We start from the raw sequence: 26,898 nt of genomic DNA on the forward strand, positions 1-26,898 counted from the left end.
CTAAAAAATAAGTACAGATGTAAAATGGAGGATTTTTTTTCTTCCTATATAATTTGCTGGAAATGTATCAATCTGTAAACCAAAATAGTTCCACAGAAAGCAAATGATGTGAAGCTATTAATGGCTGTTGACATCTGTGCCCCTACAAATTATATAATTATACCCCACACGATGTTTTTTCACCCAGCCGTTCATCCATCTGTCACAACTTCTTGTTGCCTGGATAGTGCCTCCATTTTTTACCACTTTCCTTCAAACTTAGGTGAATGGTTAGTAGCAATGAAATTTTGGATAATATTGATTTTCTACAGAAATTTGTTAAAGGGGCTACTTTTTTGGGAGGGGACTTGGTAAAAAATCAATCATTTAGGCATGTACCCTGGACAATGTTTCTGCCTATCTACAAATTATCTTAAATCTAAGGAGAATGGTTTGTAGCAACTAGCATGAAATTACGGGAAAGATTTTCCCTGAAATGTGTCAAGATGACCACTCTATTGGGAGGGGGACTTAAAAATCAATAGTTTAGGTTTGTTCCCAGGATATTGCTTCCATTTTTCCACTTATTTCCTTAAACTTTGAATGGTAATTAGCATTAAAATCCTGTATTGGATTGGTTTCACAGAAATTCGTTATTCGGGACAAATTTTTAATCGGGTATAGGTTTTTAGAAGAGTGCAAATGTGTGTGCATAGGGTGTCTAAGATACTTTTGATTTTTTTTTTATGGCTTCAGCTGCTTATAATTTTGACATATCTACTTCTCTAGTAATATCTAACTAAACTATGCAGGAGGGTCTCTACAAATAATTCACTTTTGGTTCTGCTTGATCAAAAAAGATTGCTGTCAGCAGCTTTTTAGGAATCTGATTATTTTAATGTCAACTCCTCTGAAATGTTACTTACCATTTTTTTCACCATTTTTGGATTGTTGACCTCGAAGCCCTTTTGAAATGATGAACATAACATGCTGCTCAGGTGGCTTATTGGGTGGCCAAAGCCACTCTTTGTTGCCCTAAAAACTCCCTAGGGAAACACATTTTGGGGTTTTATCCTTGCAATTACTTGAGCAAGGTCTAGCAAATTGTGCATGGATGTTGTAAGTATAGACCTCTATAAATGATTTACTTTTAGCCCACCAAATATCTGATTTTTCCATGTGTGGGATTTATGCTCTTCAGAGTGTCTAGTTCGTAATATAAAAATAAATATTTTGTCTGAGTAAATTTTTGAAGTAACTGGATATTGCCAAAAAGTACTGAACCATCAGCAGTGGGATGATTCAAACACCTCAAAAACCAAAAACAAATGGCCTAAATGTAAACACATGAAGCAAGACAATCTTCATACAAAATGAAGCGAACCAAATAAAATAGATTACACATAGAAACTGAAAGAGTTATCAAGGGAACCAAGATTCCATCGGCTAAACAGATTAAAAGGATAATATGATTACAGATAGATATTTCAATATTCTGGACATATTACCCAATGTCAGAATTTGGCTAAACCTTACAGATAATAATCAAGGGAACCAAGGTTATAGAGGTAATAAAAAGAATGTAATCCAGGGACAAAGGCTAGACATGGAAAACAGACAAATGCAACAACAAACATAAAGTAACTAAAATAATACATACAAAGTAACAAAAGTAAATGAGCTCGTATTCCACTAAAAACTGCGAGCATGGACCTAGTGCACTGGTAGGGTAAGTGTCCTCTGCTTTTCTAGAACACCCACTGAGTTGCTCATGAAAAGTCAAGTCTGGGGCAGACAAAAGGGGAAAGGAAACTACGACATGTTGAATAAATTAGTTTTCATGTTGCAGATGGATACACTGTAATGATCAACGAGTTCCTGATAACGACCATGAAACTTTGTAGTGATGACTTCAATCTTGTAGCAACATAACCCAGTTCCAGAAGCCTAATTATAAGAAGTCTAGCACAACACAAAAAAGTCTATTTGTTAGAGTTCTAGCGCGATACAAAAAGTCTGCGTAGTTTTGGCAAGCTCTTGCATAATGTATGAGTTGTGATATGAAAATTCCACATGCAGGTGCTGAAAGATGTTGCCACAGATGAAATGATTGATTGATTGTTGGGGTTTAACACCCGAGCAGCAATATTTAAGCTATATTCAGGCAAGCCACAGATGAAAAGGAAAGTTGACAATTCTGATTGAAAAGGCAACATGCTTGTTGTAAAGTTTGGTCAATAGTTTTTCTTTACCATCGATCTCTAAGTGTAGGTCAAAATATTAGGCTGACTTCACAGTGTCAACATTGCAACTAAGTATCATAATGTAACATAGTAAATAACTTGGAAATTGGGGAAAAATATCTTAAATTGACAAAATTTGAGCGAGGTAATAAAAATCACCATTAAACACACAACATTAGAAGAATGGTCCATATGTACCAGTATTACTAAATGTTTTACTTTCAGCTGCGTTGTCATCTCTTATTGTGTATTAATCTATTATTTTTACATTATTTTTAGGTTTTGATGGTCTGTGTTCCAATGCAGGAAGAAAAGAGATCCCATTTGGTAGAGATACATTCACAAGTTGTAACATATATATTGGTACTGCTGATCTAGCCAACTGCACAGGTCTCAAGTATGATAACCTTTCAGATACATGTTATATTGTGTTAAGACCACAAACATTTATGTTTGTATAATTGTATGCTCTGTTGGTGTTGTTTTTGTACTTTGCAACTTGGTTTTTATGTAATAATTTAAATAACTGCATTATTCTTAATGAAATCTATAGTCCCATTCAACTATTGTTTGCAAGGGTCCGGAAATTTTGACAGCCCATGCCAGACATTTTATCAAACTTCTGCAGACGTTCGTGTCAGTCTTTTACATGCTCATACCAAAAATAATTTAAAAAAACTTTTTATGTAGTTATTTTAAAATAAAATTGGAAATTGTGTCATTTCATCTCATACTCTGTCTTTAACAAAATATTAGAGCGAGTGGACAAGTTCGGTTTCGACCACACGTGGAGGTTCTAACATGTAAACGAAACATTGTATCTCTCAGACTTTTTCATCAGATAGGCAAATAGCTGAAAACTTCAGAGTGATGAAACAAACGTTGATTATCTATACAAGAAAATCATGAACAAATTCTGAATATTGATTTAAATGTGTTATAAAGATTCTATCAAGGAATTAATAATTACAAACTATGACTGATTCATAGTTTCAGTTCCATGTGCTTTTCTTAATTAATCAACTACTAAATGTATGAAAATTCTCAGAGTTACTTCAAATAATTCATATATGCATTGGGGCTGCATGTGCACCGTTAATTCAATTATGCAGTCAACTAATCAGTTACAGGTAAATCACAGTCACAGGTGGCTGCACATTGGCTAAAATTGACACACACCTGTCAATTAATTTCCAATAAACAATTAGGAGACTGGTAGTCAGGATGTTTATACACTAATAAAACCTTGCACTGTAATTTATAAAGGTTGACAAATTTTTATGTTGGAATATTGGAAAATGGTCGTTGGTCAATGATCGGCATTTTTTTACTGTTTCCGGATTTTGACACAAAAATCTCAGTTACCAACGCATGGATTGATTTCAAATTTGTTGTATGGTTTTCTAATAGATGGAACATGCCTTGTGAGTCATTTGGGTTGGTGTCCAATGTCAACTTCATGTTTCTTTGGTCTTTGCCATTTTTTGCTATATGAAATAATAGAGAAAATTTCCATCACAAAAATCATGGATTCACTGGATGAATTGATTTTAAATATGGTATGTGGCTTTATGTAGATCGGGTAAAAGTTGTAAGTGATTTTAGTTGCTGTCCTGTATGAGTTGGGGTGTACTTAATAGGACAGTGCATGTAACTTCCTGTATGAGTTGGGGTATACTTAATAGGACAATGCATGCAACTTCAGTGTTACCAGTAATTATATTTTTGAAGTTTTAAAAATACTTAAAATGTTCAAGTATCTGTATTTTAATCAATTGCATTTATTATATAGATTCTGCATTTTCAGAATGTATCTAAAAAATTATCATATAAATTATTAGTAAATGTCTGCATTCAAAAACATTTGTAATACTTTTACCAAGAAAAAATATTATGTTCCAAGTGTAAAATAAAAATTTTCGATAATTCACACTGTGAAATAAATTGAGTAATTTCACTCTGACACTTTCTCTCGCTAAAACGAAATATCAATCCACCATTCACACAATTTTAAATTTATGTTGAAAATAGCCACAAATAATGGAGATAGAATAATCAATTTGTTATCATGAATAACCAAAGTATGATCACTCTTGCCGAAAACGCACAAGTTCGGAAAGTTCCACACACTTGTTAAATCTAGGCGTTCTTCAGAACTCATGATCATATTTTGGTCATTCTTTCTTTCCAATTAATTACCCTATTAGTAATTATAATTGATGCCTTTTGATATTACAAATGTATATCAAATTTTTTTTTCAGCAAATTGTTAATCAATCGTCTTGATAACTTGATGGTAGCAGAGAGAATTGGTCGTTATGGTAACAACAATCCCTATGGCCTGTCTCAGTGGGTAGAAGTTTTAAGGTGAAATTTTAATACTCCTCAATTTGGAATGAACAAAATGGTATACTTGCAGTGCTGTATTATGGTAGACATGCAGTGCTGTTTTATGGTATACTTGCAGTGCTGTATTATGGTATACATGCAGTGCTGTTTTCATTGTGAATTTTTGAGTTCTTGGATTTGATAAATCTAACAGTATATTATGATTTTTTTTTTGACAAAGTTTTCAAGTATATATCCTAATTTAAAAAAATCAGAGTTGTATAAAGCTTTTATATAGTGTACACTGCATTGGCTCCACTGTTCAGGGATTGGACATCAGCAGTTTTAACATGCTGCACCCTGTTTTTTTTAGCACAAAAATAGGGAATGAAAATATGATTTCAGTCATTAAACTTTGAAAATTGCTAAAATAAACACTTGTGAATATTAATTGTAATCAATATTTCTGACAAATAGCAAAATCTAATAATACAGAACTGTTAATAGACTGTATGGTTATTATATCTTATGATACAGTGAAAGTACTTTAATTCGTAGATACCAATTTTCGTGGATAAGGAAAGAAACACAAGTTTGTGAATTCTTGCATCCGTTGTATTGAGTTTTTCAATATACACATCAATGGAAATCTCCTTTTCGTTGGGAACCAAATTTCTTGGTTTAGCCTACCCACGAAAACCAGGAAAATTGGTACCCCACGAACAATAGTTCTTTCACAGTAACGTGATCAGTTATAATAATGGCTATTAAGTGGAAATGATCCTTCTTCATATTTCATCTCCGAAGGGTACAAAATTGAGTCAGAAAATTCAATACTTATAAATTATCAAAATGATGTTCTCCTGCAGACATGTTTCCACTATAAACATCACAAGATTTTAGTATTACTTATGTTGCAGAGAGGACCTTAGTCCTACTTGTACCAATAGTCTGCAGGCTGATAATGAGACTGTTTTATCATGGAGGTTTGCTGGATACTGTACTGATATAATCAGTGGTATCAATCTAGATGTGATATATGGAGAGTCTGGAAAGGCTAACGATGTACCAACTAAAGAAATTATTGGTGCTTCTATCAGGTAATCACCTCCATTAAAGTAAATCAACAAATATTCATACCATTACTTAAAAATAGGGCGTTTTATGGAACATTAAATGATGTTATATTCAGTAACCATGGGCACATGCTGAATTACAAATCATGTAGAAACAACAAATCAAATTCAAAAGATTTTCAGAATTCCAAGAAAAATAACACAAAATTAATTAAAAACTAAATAATTTCATCTTTTTATAATCCAAGGTAGATCATTCAGAAAAAAATTTGCTCAGAAAATAAAGGACTAAAAATGACATTTAAACTTTATCTAGACTCTCGAACACCCCAAATGAAATGAAAAAATATTGGCAGGGAAAAATGAACTGAATATGAAATTTTAACTTTTTCTAGAAAGAACTTTCACAATTATTTTTAATTCAAAGAAAGATAACCAATTCATCAAAAATAAAAAATTGTTGGGGACATTAAATCTTATCACTCTGAAATTGGAATTTAATCTATATTTTACCATACTCAATAACTACAGCAAAATTTGAAATAGAACTTTTCTAACTTCCAAAGTTATCATCTCTGTTATCTGTCACTGTTGAGGGACAGACAGACATGCAACTTTTTTAAGGCTTTGAACTGAGTTTGGGACTGAAGAAAAATGGACAACTTTATTTTTGATATGACAGTTTCATTAATTAAACATTATCAGCACCTTTAATCCACTTCTGCTACAGTTGTCAAGTCAATCGAGATTTTTTTGTGCTATTTTAATGATATACAAATGTTGTGTTGCTTGTACATACATGTATACATATGCTTCACTTTATTAGTGTATTTCATGGTGTCTTCTTTATCATATTAGAAGATAATTTTTGTATGTTGTGTTTTAATTATATTATAAATTCTTAGCAACATTGAATGGTGAAAGGGAAATTCTTATTTAATTATTTTTTTCTACATCGAAAATGTCATGTCCACATTACTGGTTGCTTTGAATAACTCAATATCGAGAGTGACGTCAGAGAAGTACATTACAACAAATAAATTTCAGCGAATGAACGTAGTCATAATAATACATTAGTTATTATCATTTGTTTTGTGCATTAATTAAATTCCAACAAAGAAAATTTACCATCATTCTCTTATCATTATCAAATATCCGATGATTTCTTATGTGTAATTATTCAAATTGTTTTTTTTTTACAACACAAGCTTTTTTGTATCAATCAAATACACAAATAAGGTCATGAAGGTGTCAACGATTAATTACATACAGCATGCTAAATGTTGTAAAAACAAATTATGGTCATTGTGTGTAATAAAGCAATCGGTGTTCATTTTAATTAGTTCACTTTGAGACATCCGAGTTAATTTATATCAAATACCTATTTAGGGGACTAATTGGTAACTTCGAGTTATCTGAGATTACTATTCGTCTTAGTTCAAGTCATTAGAGGTAAACTTGTATTGGAGTATGGGAGTTTTTGCAGGGACTGTCAAATTAGTTCCGAGTTCAACACTTTGAGGTTTGAATGTATTTATTAAGATTTTAAAATGTTTATGACATTGTTTTAACTTAAAAACATTTTTCGCATTCTTTCTGTTAGGTATTACTTATGGACAATTAATACTCAATTTCATCATTTTGCACCGCAGTAACCTGTATGTGCATGTTTTAGAGCTTTCTGCTCTTACTAGAAATGAGTGAGTGTTAACCTATGATATATTCTTTTTTTTTTTAAGTTATACCAAGTCAACTTGGACGCTGTTATGTACTTCAAGTACATCTTCTCGCTGTTCTGACACAAATTATGTGGAACCCTTTCAAGTTTCAGCTTCAGTTAGATTTATTAAAGTACCTGCTAATACTCCAGAACCTAAAATTAGGTCAGTGGTCATTTTTAACAATATTATTTATTCTCTAGTGAGTGCCACAAGATAAACATATGGTAAACAAATCAGTCTTCAGTAACTTAATGTTTTGAAATTTGTAACTCATTTTATATCTATTAAGTGTCTTAAAGTATACTGTTAGAAATGAATGATAAGAAAAACAGAATCTTTTTTTACGGACATTGATTATAGTTGTGATTTTTTTTTCTCACTATTTCAAATCTGGATTTTACCATTACGATTCTTTTTTTACTGTATATTTACTTCTGATTTTGCCAATTTTTGTAAACTTTGAAAGATTATGTCTGTATTCAGTATTATTACTGGTGTAAATTTTCAGCTTGTATAATTAGTCTGTTTCTTTTATGCTTTATTTTATTTTGACCAGGTGGGAGGAAAAAAATCCAGATATCTGTTACAGAGATGTATGTTGGGATAACTTAATGTACCCATTGGAGCGAGCCTATACTGCTGAACCTAGGCAGTACGTTCTAGCTATGGTCCTGGTGCTGATCCTCTTTATCTTAGGGTTTTTGTTTATAACCAGACCTTGGTGGTGAATCTACAGTAACAAACAAATCTAGTTCAATTTATGTGCCTTAATACATGTCAGCAAGGAAAAAGTTATATTAATAACTAAAATATGCAAAGATTTATGGTTAGAAATGTGAATGTGATCCCCAGACTAACATTTAAGGGGAGTTGAACAATAAAACATTGAATTATCACATTGATAAGAGGAGAAAGAGTACAGATGATAAGAGATAAGTATTTTTGTTACTGGTATTTGGAAAAGTTTCATTTTACCGTCCATGATTTACATGCGATACATTATGATGTGAATGTGTGAGAATGATGTACTGTCATTAAGGATTGATAAGTTAGTGTGTATGTGTTACAAATATTTTCGCAGAAAAACAGAAATGTATGGTAGATATATGACATAGCATTCACACAAATAGCAAAAACAAATTCTTTACATACTTGTGCCTGAACTTAAAAATCAAGAAAAGAATAGATGTTTATCTTGATAAGGAATGTTACTGAGAAAGAGAGAGATGGGGAATCCATTAGTTGTAGTCTCTTATTGTGTTTTCACAATGTTTGCAAATTGTTTATGTGAAATATTTTAGGAATTCTTATAATTTATTTTTATATTTATATGCATTTTATTATTAAAAAAAATCCTATATGATTGATTTGTCAGCTATATAGATAATGTTTAGTCCTTAAGAATCCTCAGTTCTGTAGTCAGCTACATAGATAATGTTTGGTCCTTTAGAATCTTCATTTCTATATTCAGCTGTCTAATACAGAATATTACATATTTAGCTTCGTTTGTCTCATCATATCCTTACCCACTTTTGAGATAACTACTCAATATCCTTCAATTTGTCTGTGGTAACAGCATTACTGAGATTGGAATTTTCATTTCTAACCCCTTTTACAGTATTAATCTTTCGAAATTTCTTAAATGTTAGCTACCTTAAGTGAAATGCCCCCAACATGAACTATTCACCTTCAGCACGAAAACAAATTCTGTAATATTAGTTTTGTTTGTAGATTACCCTACTGATTACCAAGTAATAGAATTATAAAATTAATCTAGTGAAAACAATAAAATGCTCAGTAGAGCACAACTTGATATATTACAAATTTTAAACCCCAAGTTGATAAAAAGGTGGGTCCTGATATGGAGTGACCTTGAAAATTAAAAATCACTGATCAACTGTTTTCTGTTATAGTTGGAGATATACCACCTGAATATTGAATGAAATCATTCATGTATAATTATAATGTACAAAGAGCAATTAACAGTATAATTAAGATGAGGATAGATTACGTAAGAACTGTACTGTACAGCTTTGCTATTAAATAATAACAAAATAGCAATAAATATGAAACAATTTTTGAACAAGTTACTTTTATTACATATTACAGATTCTCTACAAGAAGTAATTTACTCTTTCATATCAGCCAGATGTGTTCTAAAGGCTTTAAACAATCTGCATCAAATCTGATCATAATATTTTATAAATTTAATTTTTGTTTTGATTCTTGTTATTTTTAGTTTTCTACCCCTTTTCCTAAACAGTTCAGCTCAAAACTTTAATTTTTGTGGTAGAGAACCTTGTGTTAAAATTTCATGCCGATCCATTCAGTAGTACTCAAGTTATGGAAATAATTAAAGTCGATAAATTACATCTTCAAAGAGCAACAACTCTTTAAAATACAGCGATTACTTAGTAGTCTTAAATTTTAAGCAGATAAATTTTACCACTCTTAACTTCTTTTGAAAAATACCATGACAATGTTATACTGTCATTAATTGACAGGTATATGTCCAACTGTCCTTCCTTGGAGGTTAATAACTAGTACTAATTACAAAATAAATCTTATATCAACCAAATAGGTTGGGCACTTACAGTACCATTTCACAATCACTACTTCAAGCACATTCACCTCTGGATATTTCATTTACTAAAAGTAATCAAATATCACTGACAAACTGCAATTTTGATAAACAGTAAGTAGTTGACCATTCAATCCAATTGAGCACAACCATTGTACCATTTATTACTTAAGGAAGCTCAAAGGAGTTAACAATTGTACATTTGTATAGTGATTCTTAATGCCACAGACTTCAATAAGGTTCAGGGCTTTACTGCACATAAATAACATGTTTTTAAGACAACTTTCTTGGAGATTTTTTTTTCTGCCAGCATATTAAATTTGTATTTAATTCCACCTATTCAGAATTATGTACCTAAGTCCCCATGTTATTAAGTAGTGCACAGTTCAGGTCAAGTTTGATTTTTAGCACAATCCCTCTATTTTTTTTTCTTTAAATGTTTAGATTTTTGTCATACTCCTTATGTGACTTCTAGACTTTTTGGCACATTTGTTAAGCTCTTGCATGATACTGGGTCAGTTGATTTTTGTTTAATTTATTGCAGTGTAATATCTAGTTCAGGATCAACTGTTCTGGTTTTGTAATGTCCTATTTGTTACTGTGATCTTCAACTTAAATTTGTTTATGTCTTATTCATTATTGAAGATGTCATTTGATGTCCAGTTAGATGGCCCTTTTTATTTATCTGGTTCCCAAGTTCTTTTTCAGCAAAATTGCCACCTTGTTAGTGAGTACTCCCAAAGGGAATACTTCCTGCTTCCTTTGACTAAAATGCAAAACCTTATTTTGAATTGTCTCCTTTTGAAAGAAATCAGATAATGCACATCACTCATACTAATCCCCTTTGGGATTCGGCACTGGAAATTTTTTTTTTTTTGTTTTGACCACCATCGGTACTGAATGCCAAAAGGGATTACACTCATACCTAACTTTCCCATAAACTGTCATCAAAATTTCTTAAAGATTAAAGTGGAGGTGTGTTTTAAAACAATGAGTTTAGATAATATTCCTTTGCATCAGACAACAATTACTTTTTTTTAGTGCACATCTATCTTACTATAAAATGTCATAAAATCCATTCATGGGAGAGAAGAGGTTTCAAAATATTGGATTATCACCATTTCAGTCCTTTCCTTCAAAATTCTCAACAACTATCCTGAATAATAGAGGACTGTATAGGCTTTAACTAGGCCGAAACAAGAAAAGTACATATTTCACTAGCCCAAATCAATTTCTACTAGCCCCGGGCATTGGTGTAGAGTCTAAATGTGAGCACTGCCATTTAAATGGATCCAACAACACGTGTATTTGTGTTCCTTTATGCACATCTATTTATGATACCTTATCTTTCTTATAAGGTTTTTTTTTTTACTTGATTAACCTTTGAGTTAGATTATATCCCTTTATGCTATATGTACAATAATTAATTCCAGCATGCATATCTATATATGATGTCCAACCTTCCTTTACTACCATAATCAAGATCCATATTTAAACTCGGATAAGGGAGCAACCATTTGGTTTTTAGGGGGCTAGGATCAAATTTGAAATACACAGACAGGACGATGATGTGTGGTTTATAAAATCTGGATGAACAATTGGGTAAAAAAAAATATGCAGGATGCAAGTGGTAGAAAAAAACCTCAGGTCCTGGTTTGATTCCAAAAAAAAAATCCTGGTCAGGCTAGAGTAAACAAATGATAAAAGTTCTTGAAGACCCTGAATCACTCACCTGGCAAAGTAATTAAAGGTTTCATGCTTTGTACCATGTTTGGTGAATTCTGTAAGTTAAACTGAGTACCTTAGGCAATGCGGAGTGTTGGAAATGCCTTCAAAGGGTTTTTAGAACCTCTGAAAAAAATTTGGGCAGGGATCCCCGTGCCCTGTTATTCTGCCGGGTCTGAGGGGGCATTTGCCAAGTATACATTTGCTGAAAAAGAACATAAAATAAAGTTTAATCAAAGAGTTACAACATTTTCATCATCACAATTCGACTCAGGAGACCATGTTTACTTTATAAACCGAATATTGTTGAAACAAACCAAATATAAAAATTAGTGGGAAAATGACCACCCAAATTAAACTTTCATCATCACCATTCAACTTAGAACACCGAAGTGAAAATGGTCACTAAATGGCAGCCATGTTGAAAATTGCTGCATAACTAATAATTTCAAAACTGCTAGTCTCACAATATCATATTTATCTGATGAGTAGCTTTCATCTTCATTGTTCAATAGTTGAGGAAAAATAGCAAAGAAAAACATTTTGACCCCTATGTTCTATTTATAGTAACGATAACCATGTTTTTTAAAAAATATTTTAAATGATAGTTTGTGCAGGACACCCTAAAAAACTATTATGCCAAATTTCATTAAAATTTGTCTCATTGGTTCAGAGAAGATTTCTAAGTTGTACAGGTGAAATATAACCTCCAAAAAAAATCTGTTTCAGGGGCCATAACTTCTACATCAGGTAATGAATCATTTTGAAAATTTCAGCATATGTCTGTCTTCTAATGGTGTACAGTAATACCATCAGAATTTAGCTAAATTCAACAATTTTTCAGTTATTTGTTAAAAAAAACTGTTTTGACCCCATCTTCCATTTTTTAGTAACAGCGGTCATGTTTTTTCACAGATCAAAAATCCAAACAGTAAATTCAAGCAGGATACCCTTAGAAGCAATCATACCAAACTTCATCGAATTCTGTGCAATAGTTTCTCAGGAGAATATTATTGAAATTAATAACATCCAAAACAGCAAAAACATCTAAAAAGGGCAACAACTTCATTCAGTAGTTTAAGACGAGAAGATGATTGAAAAATTGTTAACAATGATGATGACAACGATGACAAAAGATGCCAAGAGCTAAAAAGTCAGGTCAGAAATTATACTATAAATAAAATCCAGGACACAAAATTTGACCCCCCTCCTAGAAAAGAAATGGTTGCTCCCTCATGTTTCAATACCAATGAATGGCAATGATATATAAAATGTTACTAGTAAACTGTTTAGGGTCTTGGTATGGCAATGGAAGCTATATGTAACTGAGAACTTTAGTCCATGTAAAAGTAATCAATACAAATAAGAAACATCAAGGGTTTGATTTCGGTCTGACAGGAAGTGATTTGGTAGGCAAATACTAATTGGAACTATTAAGCTTTTTTCTTTACACAAAAAAGTAGTAAATATGGCCGAGTTAAGTTCCAATTGTGTGAAAATAATGACCAACTTTGCCTGCAAACAAGTTGTCCAAAGTCCACTGAAAACTAGATCTATCTACACCTCCCTCAAATTATACATCATTAATGTGTTTATTTATGCAGAACATCAACAACCAATAAGATTTCCTTGATTTTGGGTCTCTGACAAATATCTGAGAGCCATAAATTAGTTTCCTCTTAACTGATTAAAATATATAGAACAAAAATATAGTTATCCTCTAACTTTATACCATAAAACAGTTCAGTTCTAGGGTGTTTTAAACTTTGTCAAACCATCTATTCCCTTCATTCCACATTTAGCACCTGCTACTATGCATGCAAAATCCAGTGCCTCAGTAAGAGAATGACCTTGTGTCCTTGACCTTATATAAGCAGCATTAAATGTATCACCAGCTGCTAAGGTGTCCATGGTTTCCCCAGGTAAAAGGTCAGGTGGAAAAGCTGGGGAGGAATGAACAATATGATCTGTTCCAATAGAAACTGCACCCTCTTCACCCCATGCACAGATCAGCTCAGACCTAGAAAAGAGTTGTAAGAAGTTTTCTTTAAATTTCTTACTTTGCCCTTTATTCTACAGGAAATTATTACCTACATGTAGCTAGAGATACCCCGGTTCCCTCCCAAGAAACCAAGTAGGAAATGCCATCAGTGATTTTGGGCATTCAGAAGTAAAATCCAAATTAGAGATACACAATGGCATTATATGATAAAGAATTTGTGAATGTTTTATCAAAATCCATTCAGTGGTTTTAGAGAAGTTGTGGATAAGAAAACGGTCTACCAATGAAAAAAATCAATGGTTTGCATTGATCAGGAAACCTGAAATTCATTCAGATGAAAAATAAAATAGGAGGTGCACAATCAAATAATGTAAAAATAATCAGAGTTTCATCAAATTCCATTCAGTAGTTTCAGGAGTTGCAGATTAGCACTGAGGATAGATGAACAGGCAGACAGCATAGAAGGGGACACAATGATGTTTAATAAACCTCAAAGTAAACAAGTTGAAAAATGGGGCTCCAAATAAAACAAAATAAAAATTGGTTTTGATTTTGTGCATCATTATCAAAATATCCAATGAAATTAAATTACACTGAAACAGGTCATGCAATATGCAATTCATACACACATTTATACATGTAAATGCCAGTCTAAATTTGTCCTTTTTCTGACCAAAACTCAAAAATCAATGCAAACTATTTTTTTTTACTTTTGTGATATGGAAAAAATACTACTATTGCACAATACCAGGTACGTATTGACAAAACTGTACTACAATATTTCCTCAATTTGATAGTGTAACTATTGGAAGCCTATCATATTGATATACCATATTTGTATCATCCCTTTGTACATTAATTAATAACCTCATTCCCCAATCCTACTCCTTGAATCATCTTGTAAAAAAATTATGGATCACCCTCTTTTGCCTTATATAAAAATTTCCATACACCTCTGTACCCTCATACCTCAAACAGAAACCTCTTACCCCTCCCTTCAGTTACCAATCAAATCGTTCATTGAACTGAAACCTACCTTTAACATAAATCATCTCGTGAATCAAACGGAAAACCCTCCCCCTCCCTTCACCATTAATCAGCATGACCTATAAATAAATATTCTTCCTTCTCCCTTCACCATAAAAACACTTAACTTCATCCACCTCCCTTCTCCATAAACCATTTGTTCCTCAAACAGAAACCTCTCACCCCTCCCTTCTACATAAATCATCTATTTCCTCATACTGAAACAAATTCCCCCTCAACAAACAAACCATTGTGATCTTTAAGCTGAAACCTCTTACCCTTCCCTTTACCATAAATTATCTTGTTCCTTAAACTGAAATCTCTTATCCCTCTCTTCACCATAAATCATTGTAATCCTTCAACTGAAATCTATTACCTCTCCATTCACCATAAATCATTGGGATCCTTAAACTGAAATATCTTACCCCTCCCTACACCATAAATCATTGTGATCCATTAACTGAAATCTCATACCCCTCCTTACACCATAAATCATTGTGATCTTAAAACTGAAATATCTTACCCCTCCCTACACCTAGAATACAGTCGTTGCACACTTTCTTCCTTTGACTTGTGTCCTTGACTTTTAGCATAATCTTTACTAACAAAAACAACATCAGTTGTGTTAAATAGGTCATCTACAATAGAGGCAATATGAATATCAGGATTTATCATAATTATGATGTTCTTTTACACTTATTTTAAATTTCTGACTTCAGTAAGTTTTTTTTAAAATTCTTGAATGTATTTGAATGCATATATCTGCATGTAATAGGGGTACAGGAGTAACTTCCTTTCGGCAGTGACGGGGACTTTTTAAAAGTAACCACTTCACCGTATTCATTTTTTAAAAGTGAACACTGCATGCTGATATAAACTATTTTATTTAATTCAAGACTGAAGTTACCTAGCCCAGATCTGTTCACTTTCTCTATTTCTAAAGATGTGTTAATCTTTGATTTAGAATCCACTGTTTTGTTATATTCATCAATCCATGTGATACATGCCTTTATATCATCATAACAAGGACGTCCCTAGAAAATATACATTATTTTCAAATCAAATTTCAAACAATTCAAATTATAACAGATTCTGCAAGTTAAAACATATTCTAGCTATCAATTTTTTGTGGCTTTGAAATATGATTAGTGTATAATTATTTATAATTTAATATGACCATTTTTACTGTTATAAAAGATACCTTCAGTTTGATTTTATCTTGGATACAAAATTTTCCTATCACCTGATCAATAAACAAGTTTGTGAACTTTAAACCACACCCCTTTTAACTGGACTACTTTTACCAATGAAATAATCCTCTCTGAAAAAAAGGCACTTGTATTGGAATAAATTAATATGAATTTATCATAGTTTTTGCCAAAATATTAAAATTATAAGGAATGTTACTAATATCAGAATATATTATCTTGTATAAAGAACTTCGGGTTGATTTACAACATAACGTAAACTGCTTCTCAGCTAGTTTATTCTGTGTAAATTGAACCAAATTTCTTTATACAAGATAATATATTTAGATAGTATTACATTCCTTAAGAGCTAAATTGTCCACTTGGATAATAGTGAAAAATAGTACATCACAAAAACTAATATGTTTAATACAGTCCATGTATAAATTGATTTTCTTTACTTATGTAACTTACCTCAAAATGTATCCACTGGTACTGCTTTAAATCCAACTTTTTGAAATCTTCAAAATTTATTTCTGGCCAGTTTCTGAAGGAAAAATACAGTGTATGTAATCACACTGAAACCATGGCCAAAGTCTATTTCTTTTTCAGTTCAAATAATAACCAATTCAAAGATGCCAGGTAAATAAGCTTCCTTTAATAATCCAAGCAGTTCTGATAAATGACAATTCCAACAAGTGAAATTTGTGCGAAAAAAAAGCAAATTTAAGCAGAAATCTTGAGCTTGAGATTGACATAAATGGTCTACACAAAATTCGTTAATGGTACACTTGAAAAAAACTTTTCATGCTGCAAAGATATGCAAAAAATACTATTTACAGTTATTCAATAGACAATACATGAAGTAAACATACCATAAAAAGAGAAACATAACAGTAAAATCAAATTTGAAAGAGTGGAAGAAAATCATGTCTGATTAAAGAATAAATTATGAAAACTCTATTTTATCGTTGTTTTCAGGGGCTGGCTGTGGAGTTTCCGTGATTTATTTCAATTCTAATCGGACTAGTTTCTTCAGATTTTTAAACACACATAGCCTATGTGTTGCACAAAATGTTGGTCATGTGTTTAACACTTTTTTACCATGGCTATGGTCTAAAAAGCTTTGAAGCACATCATAAGGCAAATGTATTGTGTCAGTATTTGACAATCACATCAATGACATATCATTCAGTTCACTGAAATTTTACATGACTTTACGTTTCGTTCTTGGTCAAGTAGTGCCAGAGGAGAAGGGTTTTGAAAAATTGTTAATGAATACAACGGACAACAACAACAGACACCAAGTGATGGCAGCAGCTCACAAGGCCTTCAGCCAGGTGAGCTAAAAATTATTTGACATAATGTAGTATTATCATGGCAACAAACACTTTATCTGACATTATGCAGTATTGTCATGGCAACAAAAAATTTACTTGACATTACATGTACTAAGTATTGTCATGGTAGCAAAAAAAATTACTTGACATTATGTAGTATTGTCATGGTAACAAGAATTTTACCAGACATAAAATTATTATTGTATCATTAAAATATGCTTATCTCATTGGATTATCTCCTTTACGGTCAGATTATCAATATATATATTAGTCTAATTTAACTCTCTTACTTGCTATAGTGCAGGATAGTCCTGGAGCCATTTTTACTGTTAATTATCACCATTGAAGTTGGAGTCTTTACAGAATCATGATAAACTACACAGTTTTCTGTCCTCACTTGATACTTCTCAAATACATCTTTTAAAAATCTATAAATATATATATATATTTTTAAAAATTGTACACCATGCAAACAATCTAGAATTTCTACTATAGAATTAGCATGTACTAACTATTTTGGTATATTCCTTACAGGTACTTCCTCTATCTCCTACACAATGATTGGATGAATAATGGACCACCCAGGTAATTCAGCCTGATGGTAATGGTCGATCCAGGGGGTATGGGGTTCCAAAACTCCCTTTCGTTGCAAATTTGACAAAGTGAGCAATTAATAGACTAGAATCCCCCCTTTTACAAAATTTGTGGATCAACCCCTAGATGCATCACCTCCCTCAGATATATCACCATCATATGCAAATGAATTGAGTATTAAACAAGATGTTGCACCGATGCTAAGTCATGCCATACCCGCACTCAACCATTTCAGTCAAAGCTGGGAAAAGGAGACACAGTATAATTCATCATGGAGAAGCAATATACCAAATATCTAAGCATTCCCTGCAGTTTAAGTAATCTTTATGAAAATTTCCATTATGCAGCACCTTAAAAACTATGAGGTTGATCAGTAAACAGGAAGCAGATGAGCAACAAACCTGAAAAGGGGAGACATGGAACAAGTCATCATGAGAAAGCAAAATACCAAATATCTAAGCATTCCTTTCAGTAGAAGCTGATTATTCTGTTATGAAAATTTCCATTATGCAGTACCTTAAAAACTACAAAGTCGATCAGTAAACATGAAATTGATGAACCATGAACCTGAAAATGGGAGACACTGTACAAGTCATCATAAGAAAGCAATGCAAAAAATATCTAAGCATTCCCTACAGCAGAAGCTGAGAAATCTTCTACAAAAAAAGTGTAATGGAAGAAATGATGGACGGAAAAGGTAATAGCAGTATAGCCCCACTAGGGGTATAATAACAGATATTGCCAGCAAATAGAGGTTATTACAATGGAATACCACACTTGATTGTATCTTGTTTGATAGATTTACTTTTCATGGTATTCCTGTTACATCCTCTACTACAGGCAGTTAATTCGTGTGAATAATTATTTTGGAATTGATGAAAAATGACTGTTTCCAATGCATCATGTTGATCAATAAATGGTAAGTAATTTGATTACTAAGTCTTTTCAGTGCAGATTTTGCAACATGTAAGGCAAAAATAAAGCAAATGTTTGTTTCCAGCTTCACAAGACCCTGCAAAAAAGCTTTAAAATATTCCAACTATAAAGATTCCCGCTTAAAGATGTTCTCAGTTCATGTTCAGTCATAATTGTCAGATATTTTTACTCCTCTGGTTTTATCCATTTAATACCATGAATATTTTTGAACAGTGGCCACAACTTTTCATTTTATAATTTCATTAAACAGACCCCAAAATATCATTTTAAAAGATTTTTATGAAATTAATGGGGTTTTTTTTCTTCAGGGTTACCTATCAAGACAAAACCTATGAAAAACACATTTTTTTCACACTATTGAAAACATCATAATTATATCTGAATTTACTCACTTCACAAAAGCAACTTACTCTGCTTCCTTATCAGCAGCAAATGTTCCTAAAAACTCAGCTTCAGCACCAAGGAGAGAGAGAACACAACTGGTATTTGCAGCATTGCCTCCTCTTTGCCAATAGTAATCTTCAACTCTGAAATGACATATATGTGCAATAATAATCTATAACTGTAAAATGACATAAATTAAAAATGTTCTCTTTTAGTTGTAAAAAGGATCACATACTGGCTGACATTGATTTTTAATAAAACTCTCGATTCAAGTCTTCCACAACTACATAACTGCATGGATTATTGTGATCATTATGATAGCATAAAAAATCTGATTTTATGGTTAAGGTAATAAAACTATAAATTGTCTGTTTTTATACTCATTTAAGAAATAACTCAAGCTGTCTATTTACAATGATAAGATCTAAAGGTACCTACACAATCTGTAATAATAGCACATACTGTGAAATTTTTATTGTATGTGGTTACCAATTTTCGTGGTATTCACAACAATTGGTTCCCAACAAAAAGGAAATTTCCCATTCCTTTGTATGATAGAGTAGAGTTGTCAAATCCATGAAGTCAAGAATCTTCAGACTAACATTTTTTCCATAAACCACGAAATTTGGTACCAAAGAAAAGAATAGAAATGTTACAGTCTAACATCTACATTGCTTTATGTAGTCAGTTTTGTGACTTATGATTAGTAAATTTATAGTATTTAACTCATAATATGTTAGCATTTTTGTCATGTGAGCTATCGTCTGTCGTATTGCCATCAATGAATTTTATTGAAAAATCTTCTTCTAGTTTTGAAACCAGTCAGATGATTATTACCAAATTTGTTATCAGGTATCTCCTTTGAAAACTGTCAATTATATAGACAAAGTATAAAGCATGGCCACCCTTCCAATTTTAAGACCATGAAGCTCAAGGCACCTACTGCTACATATATCTCAATAAAGAGCTTCACAGAGTGCATAATAGGACCACAGGTCTGTCTACTCAAAGGGCAAATGTGGACAAAACATTAGTTTTTGACTTACAGTTCAATACAGACACAACAACTGGTTTGGACACAATATAGTACAAAATTTGAAATTAAAATAAAGGCAAAAAAAGTTCCGCTTTCTGGGTGTTTATCAAAGACCTTTGTCTACAATTCCTGGAAGCAAAAAAAGACCTAAGAGATGTTGATCTGATAGGGATTGGGCAGGGATTTTCATATTAAAGGAATTTTCGAAATCAGACCTAAAATAAAAAAGTTGATTTTTTTTTTTTGGTGTGGACCAACTTTGTACCCCTTTAACTCCAATGCGAATAAAAATAAGTCAACCCTGCAAAAAAAATTAAAAACAGAATTTCAAAAGAAACAAATTGACATCAGAATAATAAAAGTTGGATCAATAGTTAACTTTTCCTATTAATTCCAATGATTCTCCCCTTAGCCCTTTATTTTTTTGCAGTTTTCGGCCAAAATCTTGAAAACTACAATAGACAGGAAATAAGTAGATTGATGAAATGATCTTTCAATAAGCCTACAAAAGTCTTAATTCAGTTGGAAATGTAAGATGACACCTTGCTTGGGTTATTGCCCTTGAAAGGCAAACAAGAGGCTCCCAGGAGCCTGAATCACTAACCTGCTTAAATTTTGTCTATCAAGGGCAATAAATTTAACAAGGAGTAGTCCAAAAATTTTGACTCATGAAGACTTTGGTAAGAGTTATCATAAGGATCATTTCAGCAATTGAAAGTTTTATCCATTATAGTTTTCAAGACAATGGCTGACAACTGAAAAAAAACCTCATTTTTTTCATCTTTCAAGGGCATTAACTCATACAAGGAGTCATCTGACAACTTTGATCCCTTGGAGACTTCAGTAGGCCTTATACTAAGGATCATTTTATTAATTGAAAGAAATAGGCTAAACCTTATGGTTTTAGAGAAATATGTGGAAAACTACTCTGTCTGACCCATATGTTCTATTTTTAGTCACACAGCCAAGTTTTTGACAGATCAAAATCCCCACATCAGTTCTATGCAGGAAACACCAAGGAACATTAATACCAAGTATGGTTCCAATTGGTCAAGATTCTTTAAAGAAATAACATTAAAAATAACCCCCAAAAATGTCAAAAAAGGCTCAAACACGGCTTAACAAGTTAAAATGAAAATTTGACCACAGATAGATCTCATCATGCTGAACACTTTAACTCATTGTCAGAATTTGGTTAAACCTAACAGTTTTGGAGAGATATATGCGAAAAAAAAATGTCTCACCCCTATGTTCTAGTTTTAGTAATGGCAGCCATGTTTTTTGACGGATCAAAAATCCCCACATCAGTTCTATGCAGGATACCCCAAGGAACATTCATACCAAGTTTGGTTCTAATTGGTCAAGTAGTGTTAACTACTATGGACGATGACAACAGATGATGACGACAGACGATGGCGACGGATGCCAAAAGATGGCAATAGTTCACCTGGCACACATGGCCTTTGGCCAGGTGAGCTAAAAAGTGAAGTTTAGTGCAACTAGATAGTAAGAAACTTTAAATTGGTTTCGAAAGAGTTGCACTTGTGTGGGGTTAACATATAAGACCAAGATGTTGGATTATCTCTCTTAGGATTCCTCTAACAGCAAGTATCTTAAATGAAATGCCTAAAATATAACTTGTTATAAAATTTGCAGACAGAAGAACAGACCTACAGATAGACTGTATTTGCAGGAAATATAAATATATGTAGATCTAGGTACATGTATTAACAAATGGCTGTGACATATGTGGGTATCTACACCACTTTATACCTATTTGGAAGGAGTTTAAATAAAATACTCATATTGACAAATGTTATGCAGAACCTGTATACATAGTTTGTAAAAAAGTATGTTTGAACTAAAAATGCAATAGCATGAAATATTCAGATATATTTTGGAGACCAGATATTTTCTACAATAGGTGTTTTATAAAAGATCTACGTTTACATTTTAGCAGCTTCTTGTTTTCAGACTTGATGCTAATGAACATGAAGAACATGAAACAAAAATTAATAATAAAAACATAGGAGTTACTTGAACATGGCTAGAGGGTAAATAATTCCCTTGTAGAGGAAATCTGCCGAGCGAGCAACAAATATAACATTTTTAAAAAGTAACTTTTTTACTGTTACATGTACTTGATTTTTACTGTTACATGTACTTGTTTTTTGCTGTTACATGTACTTGATGAGTGGTGACATTAATGAACTTTTGTTAATGGTTTTCCTCCAGTTTGAATTAAGATATTTTATCTATTTTTATCAAACCTTAAACACAAATTGAAAATCATTATAGCATACCTGTAAAATTTGTCCACAATTTATTTCAGCATTCAATTATTGATATATTATGTATAAAAGGTTAATCAAGGGAACCAAGGTTATAGCGGTAATCAAAAGAATGTATTCCAGGGACAAAGACCAGACATGGAAAACAGACATACACAACAAAGAACATAAAGTAACTAAAATAATGCATACAAAGTAACAAAAGTAAATGAGCAACTCCATCAAAAACTGGGATCATGGACCAAGTGCAGCGGTAGAGTAGGCGTCCTCTGCTTTTCTAATTAATCAATAAGTTATCCAGTAACTGCATTTACTGGATAAATAAATAGATCATCCCCTTAATTGGACTTACTGAGTTAAACTCATCAGGTACCTTTATATCAGATAAATTTTTACCTCTGATCACTATCCTCTTCAGGATAATCAGCCACAACATTAATAATATCAACACATGCCAAACCAACCACCAGTATCTTTTTATTCATGCCTTAAAGTATCAAACATTTATAACATATAAATAGATGTAACAATTTATGTTTCACTTCTGACATGAATTATAACAGGTTTTATATTATGTGCTCTGTCTAATGTAAAATGTCTTGCTCTGTGAATTTTTTTTGCCACTGTTAAAATATAATCATTGATAGAAATTTGGGATATCAAGCAAAATTGTATCCTAATGCAGTTAAATAAAACTAGCTTAAGGCACAGATTATATTAACACATTATAATTTACTCTGAGTATCTTTTATGGTCAATTTTTAATCTTTGAAGAAAAAATTTTTGCATCAACTTGTTTATTGTATTAAAAAATTTTTTTCTATCAGCCACTTCCAAAGAGGAGAAAACTGACAGGAAATTGTTCCTTAGAAATGTAATGAAATTTTATAATTTTCAACTGAAAAAAAGTTTGGAGACCCTTAATTTTCTTTTTAATATGAAGAATGTTAAATAATAATAATTTTTCTATATATGTATACCAATAGTTCTTTTCTGTTTTTTTTTTTTTTGTTTTTTTGTTTTTCACAAAAGTTGGTCACAAAATAAGGAATTTTCCTTTTAAAGTCTTTATTATAGCAAGCACGACGAAGCTGTGTGAGCTCTATGGTTATTACATGTGTCTTAATTTCCCTTAAGGTTCTCAAATATACATGTACTAACAAAAAAAAATCATGTTCAAGAAAAATGTTTGATTAAAGGTCATGTCTCAATTAAAATAAGATGATCTTCTCGGATATAGTCTAGAGGTATTTTCTATTATTTTTTCTTTCAAATTAAAAGAAATAAATATAATTAACAGGTGTTAAGCCTCCCGCTTATGGCGGGAACCTACCAAAACTGCACAGAAAATACAACTATCTCCCACTCATGAGCCTGCCTAAAAGCGGGAGATTTACCAATATTTCTCTCGTCTTATTTGTATTTAGGGCTTATAGATCGTAATACATTATTAAAACATTTCACGAAAATAATTAAGTCATTAAATCTCCCTTTTTGAGAAAATTTTGAGAGGGAGATCTCACACTTTCGATTTTTTTAAGGTTAACACCTATGTATGATTTAAAAAGTTCAGAAACCTGCTTCAGAAAAAAATTAGTTTCAATCATAGTATCCAAACCGAAGCATATACATGTATCTTTTTTAAGTCCAAAACAGAAAAGGCATTCATTATCTCCTTGAAATGGATGTTAAGTTGCATCAAAATCTTTGATGTGCATTTGTTTATGTCATAGGTTATGTGTAAAATTTTCCTGCTTTCCATGGGACATCTGAACTGATATTGTTCTGGGAATGTATGAACTAAGAAACTTAAAACAACAGACTCTCAAGAGCCTGAATCACTCATCAGGTTTAATAGCTGTAACAAAAGGCTCCCAGGAGCCTGAATCACTCACCAGGTTTAATAGCTTTAACAAGAGGCTCCCAGGAGCCTGAATCACTCACCAGGTTTAATAGCTTTCAAAAGTTGAAAACATGCAAAACCTAAATATAGTCCAACAGGTTTGATCAATTTTGCACAGATGATATTTGTCATTATACCAAACATTTAAACATTAATCATGATTCTACTTATGTTAACTGAATAACATGCTAAAAGTGCAAAAAAGTCATTTAAAAACACAATCAACAGATTTTACCCAAATTTGCACCAATCATTAAATATTCACATACAGATTTTTCTGAAAGTGGCACCAACAATAGATATTGAATATTTTATCAATTTAAATTAATAATTAATCTACTTTCATTTTCTAAATAATAGGCAAAAAAACTAATAAAAACATCAAAAAGAATTATTTCAAGAGACCCAACTCCAATAATTTTAAAAGATTATTATGAAAATTTGCACCAAAAAGAGATATTGGAATACTGAATATTTTATCAATTTACATTAATCATCAATCTACTTTCATTTTCTAAATAATAGGCAAAAACTGAAAAAAAAACCGTCAAAAATGACATTTCCAAAGGCCCTAACTCCAACAAGGGTCAACAGATTTTACTTAAATTTGCACCAATAATAGATATATAAATAAGGAACATTTAATCAATTTTAATTTAATAATCAATCTGCTTTCGTTTTCTAAATAAAAGGCAAAAAAATATCCAAAATGACACTTTCAATGGCCATAACTCTAAAAAGGGACAACAGATTTTTTCCTGAAATTTGCACCAAAAATAGATATTGAAATACTAAACATTTTATCAATTTACATTTATCATCAATCTGCTTTCTTTTTCTAAATAGGCAAAAAAATGCCAAAAAAGAGGTAAAATTTGCAAAAAAAGGGCAACAACTCTGAAATTGGTAAATTAATTATCTTGAAATTTTCAGGGAAAAAAAATCTCTTTAAGCCGAAGAGCCTAAGATATCTCAGATTTCTATATTTTCTATATCTGTTATGACTTGAGATATAAACAAAATTATATGGTAATTCTCTTATGTTCTATTTTTAGTAACAGTGGCAATGTTTTTTGGCAAGGTACCATGATGGACATAATTTTTGGAGTAAACATGCTTAGGATGATTGTCACCAAGTTTTATCATATTCTGTTAAGTAGTTTCAAAGGAAAAGACAACAGATGACATGATGATGACGATGGACGGCAAGTGATGAGAAAAGCTCACATGTACTTTCATGCCAGGTGAGCTAAAATGGGAATTTTCATTGGCATTGCTGGAACAAGGAACTTTATACTTCAGGGACTGGTCAATCCTGACAAAGTTTATATTATGTACAAAAATAACTGTGCCTCCCTTTACACTGGGTTTATAATATTTGACTTGTGCATACTGTGGGGAAGAGAAATTATTCAGGATTTTAGTATACAAGTTATAAAATTCAAATTGATAATGACTATGCTATGGTGAAAATACTGAGGAAGGCGGTCTTCACAAAGCACTAAAACTTAATAAAGGTGTCAAAATTTACTTGTAAAAGTACATGATTACTTATTAGTTATCAGTGATTGCCCCAGGGAAAATTAATGAAATTGGTCAACTTCTAATTGTTAATTAAGTATTATGCAATAAAAACGACATCATTTTAAAGAGGTTTCTTTTATCTTTTAATTTGTAGTAAATTCAAAAGATTAAACAAGCAGAAAGACACAACGATTAAGTCATCATTTTATTGTTTGAAAACATTTATTAAAAATAGCCATAACCATTCAGCGAATTCTTTCTTTCATTTGATATTAAAGATAATTTAATCTTAATAGATGCAACAGTTTTAACAAACACTCAATGTCAAATCAACATTTATGAACTTTTTAAAAAGCGATTATTTTGCCATGTCTAACAAGGCCTGTTTCTAACTGGCAAATATCTACATTCCTTTTATTTCAAATAAAAAAAAAATATGCTGTCAATCTCCAGCCTTTTATCTTTAATTGGTACATCAAATATCAAAAATCCATCCAGTGTTTTTCACAAACCCATTTGCTAAGTACCCTTTTTCAAAAGAGAAATTTGAGGAAATTAGCAAATAAACAGCAACGGTAGTGTTAAATACAGATTATAAGAAATGACTTCTGCCTCTAATATATAGCTGCTCGTGAGGGTAAAGTCTGGTAAAATTCGTGGTGCTCGCTCCCAAAAATAAGGTATCTAACTACCCTATGTGAACATAGTTCAAATTCTAGAACAAAGGTGCCTACCAAGGACCGATAACTCTTTTGCCAATACATCATAGTGGTCATACACGAATATGGGTACAGTGAAATATGTAAATTCATATTGGCCCTGTATAGGTTTGAGGTCTGTCATGTTGGTCGAGGCGGTCCTATCGGTCCCGAGGGATCGCCGTAGGCCAATACGACTGTCGAGGCCAATATGCAATTGACCGAAACCCATAACAGGGCCAATATGAAATTATATATTTATTGACAATTTTATTAACTGATGACTTAAAATACAATGTAAATTGCCCCTTTAATACAACAGGA

General features: G+C 31.9%; 2 protein-coding genes and 1 long non-coding RNA gene across 9 annotated transcripts in view; 2 read left to right on the plus strand and 1 right to left on the minus strand.

Annotated features, from left to right (window-relative positions):
* LOC148606843 (tectonic-2-like) overlaps positions 1–8,710 on the plus strand; it is a 49,755-nt gene extending 41,045 nt beyond the window's left edge. For both annotated transcript variants that reach the window (XM_088546343.1, XM_088546344.1), the window contains exons 16-20: positions 2,502–2,619; positions 4,485–4,589; positions 5,471–5,650; positions 7,366–7,509; positions 7,904–8,710. In XM_088546343.1, coding sequence (XP_088402469.1) covers positions 2,502–2,619; positions 4,485–4,589; positions 5,471–5,650; positions 7,366–7,509; positions 7,904–8,075 — 719 coding nt within the window. In that variant the 3' untranslated portion in view covers positions 8,076–8,710. The remainder of the gene's footprint in view (positions 1–2,501; positions 2,620–4,484; positions 4,590–5,470; positions 5,651–7,365; positions 7,510–7,903) is intronic.
* On the minus strand, positions 7,945–26,608 carry LOC148606844 (ketohexokinase-like). Of its 6 annotated transcripts, none has more exons than XM_088546350.1 (8): positions 26,569–26,608; positions 22,846–22,936; positions 19,149–19,265; positions 17,499–17,636; positions 16,343–16,415; positions 15,589–15,715; positions 15,205–15,319; positions 7,945–8,077 (listed from the first exon to the last, which is right to left on the minus strand). In XM_088546350.1, exons 2-8 carry the CDS (start codon positions 22,932–22,934, stop codon positions 8,053–8,055), a joined length of 684 nt encoding a protein of 227 aa, XP_088402476.1. In that variant the 5' UTR covers positions 22,935–22,936; positions 26,569–26,608; the 3' UTR covers positions 7,945–8,052. The 6 variants fall into 6 exon arrangements, with proteins under 6 accessions (XP_088402476.1, XP_088402471.1, XP_088402472.1 ...); XM_088546345.1 differs by lacking the exon at positions 7,945–8,077 and adding an exon at positions 13,222–13,673; XM_088546346.1 differs by lacking the exon at positions 7,945–8,077 and adding an exon at positions 13,222–13,673 and having other exon boundaries at positions 26,489–26,606.
* On the plus strand, positions 19,261–26,002 carry LOC148606845 (uncharacterized). The gene is made up of 2 exons (XR_015915389.1): positions 19,261–21,907; positions 25,408–26,002. It is a non-coding gene; the product is annotated as an uncharacterized LOC148606845 (long non-coding RNA).
* Positions 26,609–26,898: the final 290 nt, after the last annotated feature.

This window comes from Perna viridis, chromosome 9 (assembly GCF_037379345.1).
Source record: "Perna viridis isolate PV_CMFRI_1.1 ecotype Kerala chromosome 9, ASM3737934v1, whole genome shotgun sequence".
Classification (NCBI taxonomy): domain Eukaryota; kingdom Metazoa; phylum Mollusca; class Bivalvia; order Mytilida; family Mytilidae; genus Perna; species Perna viridis.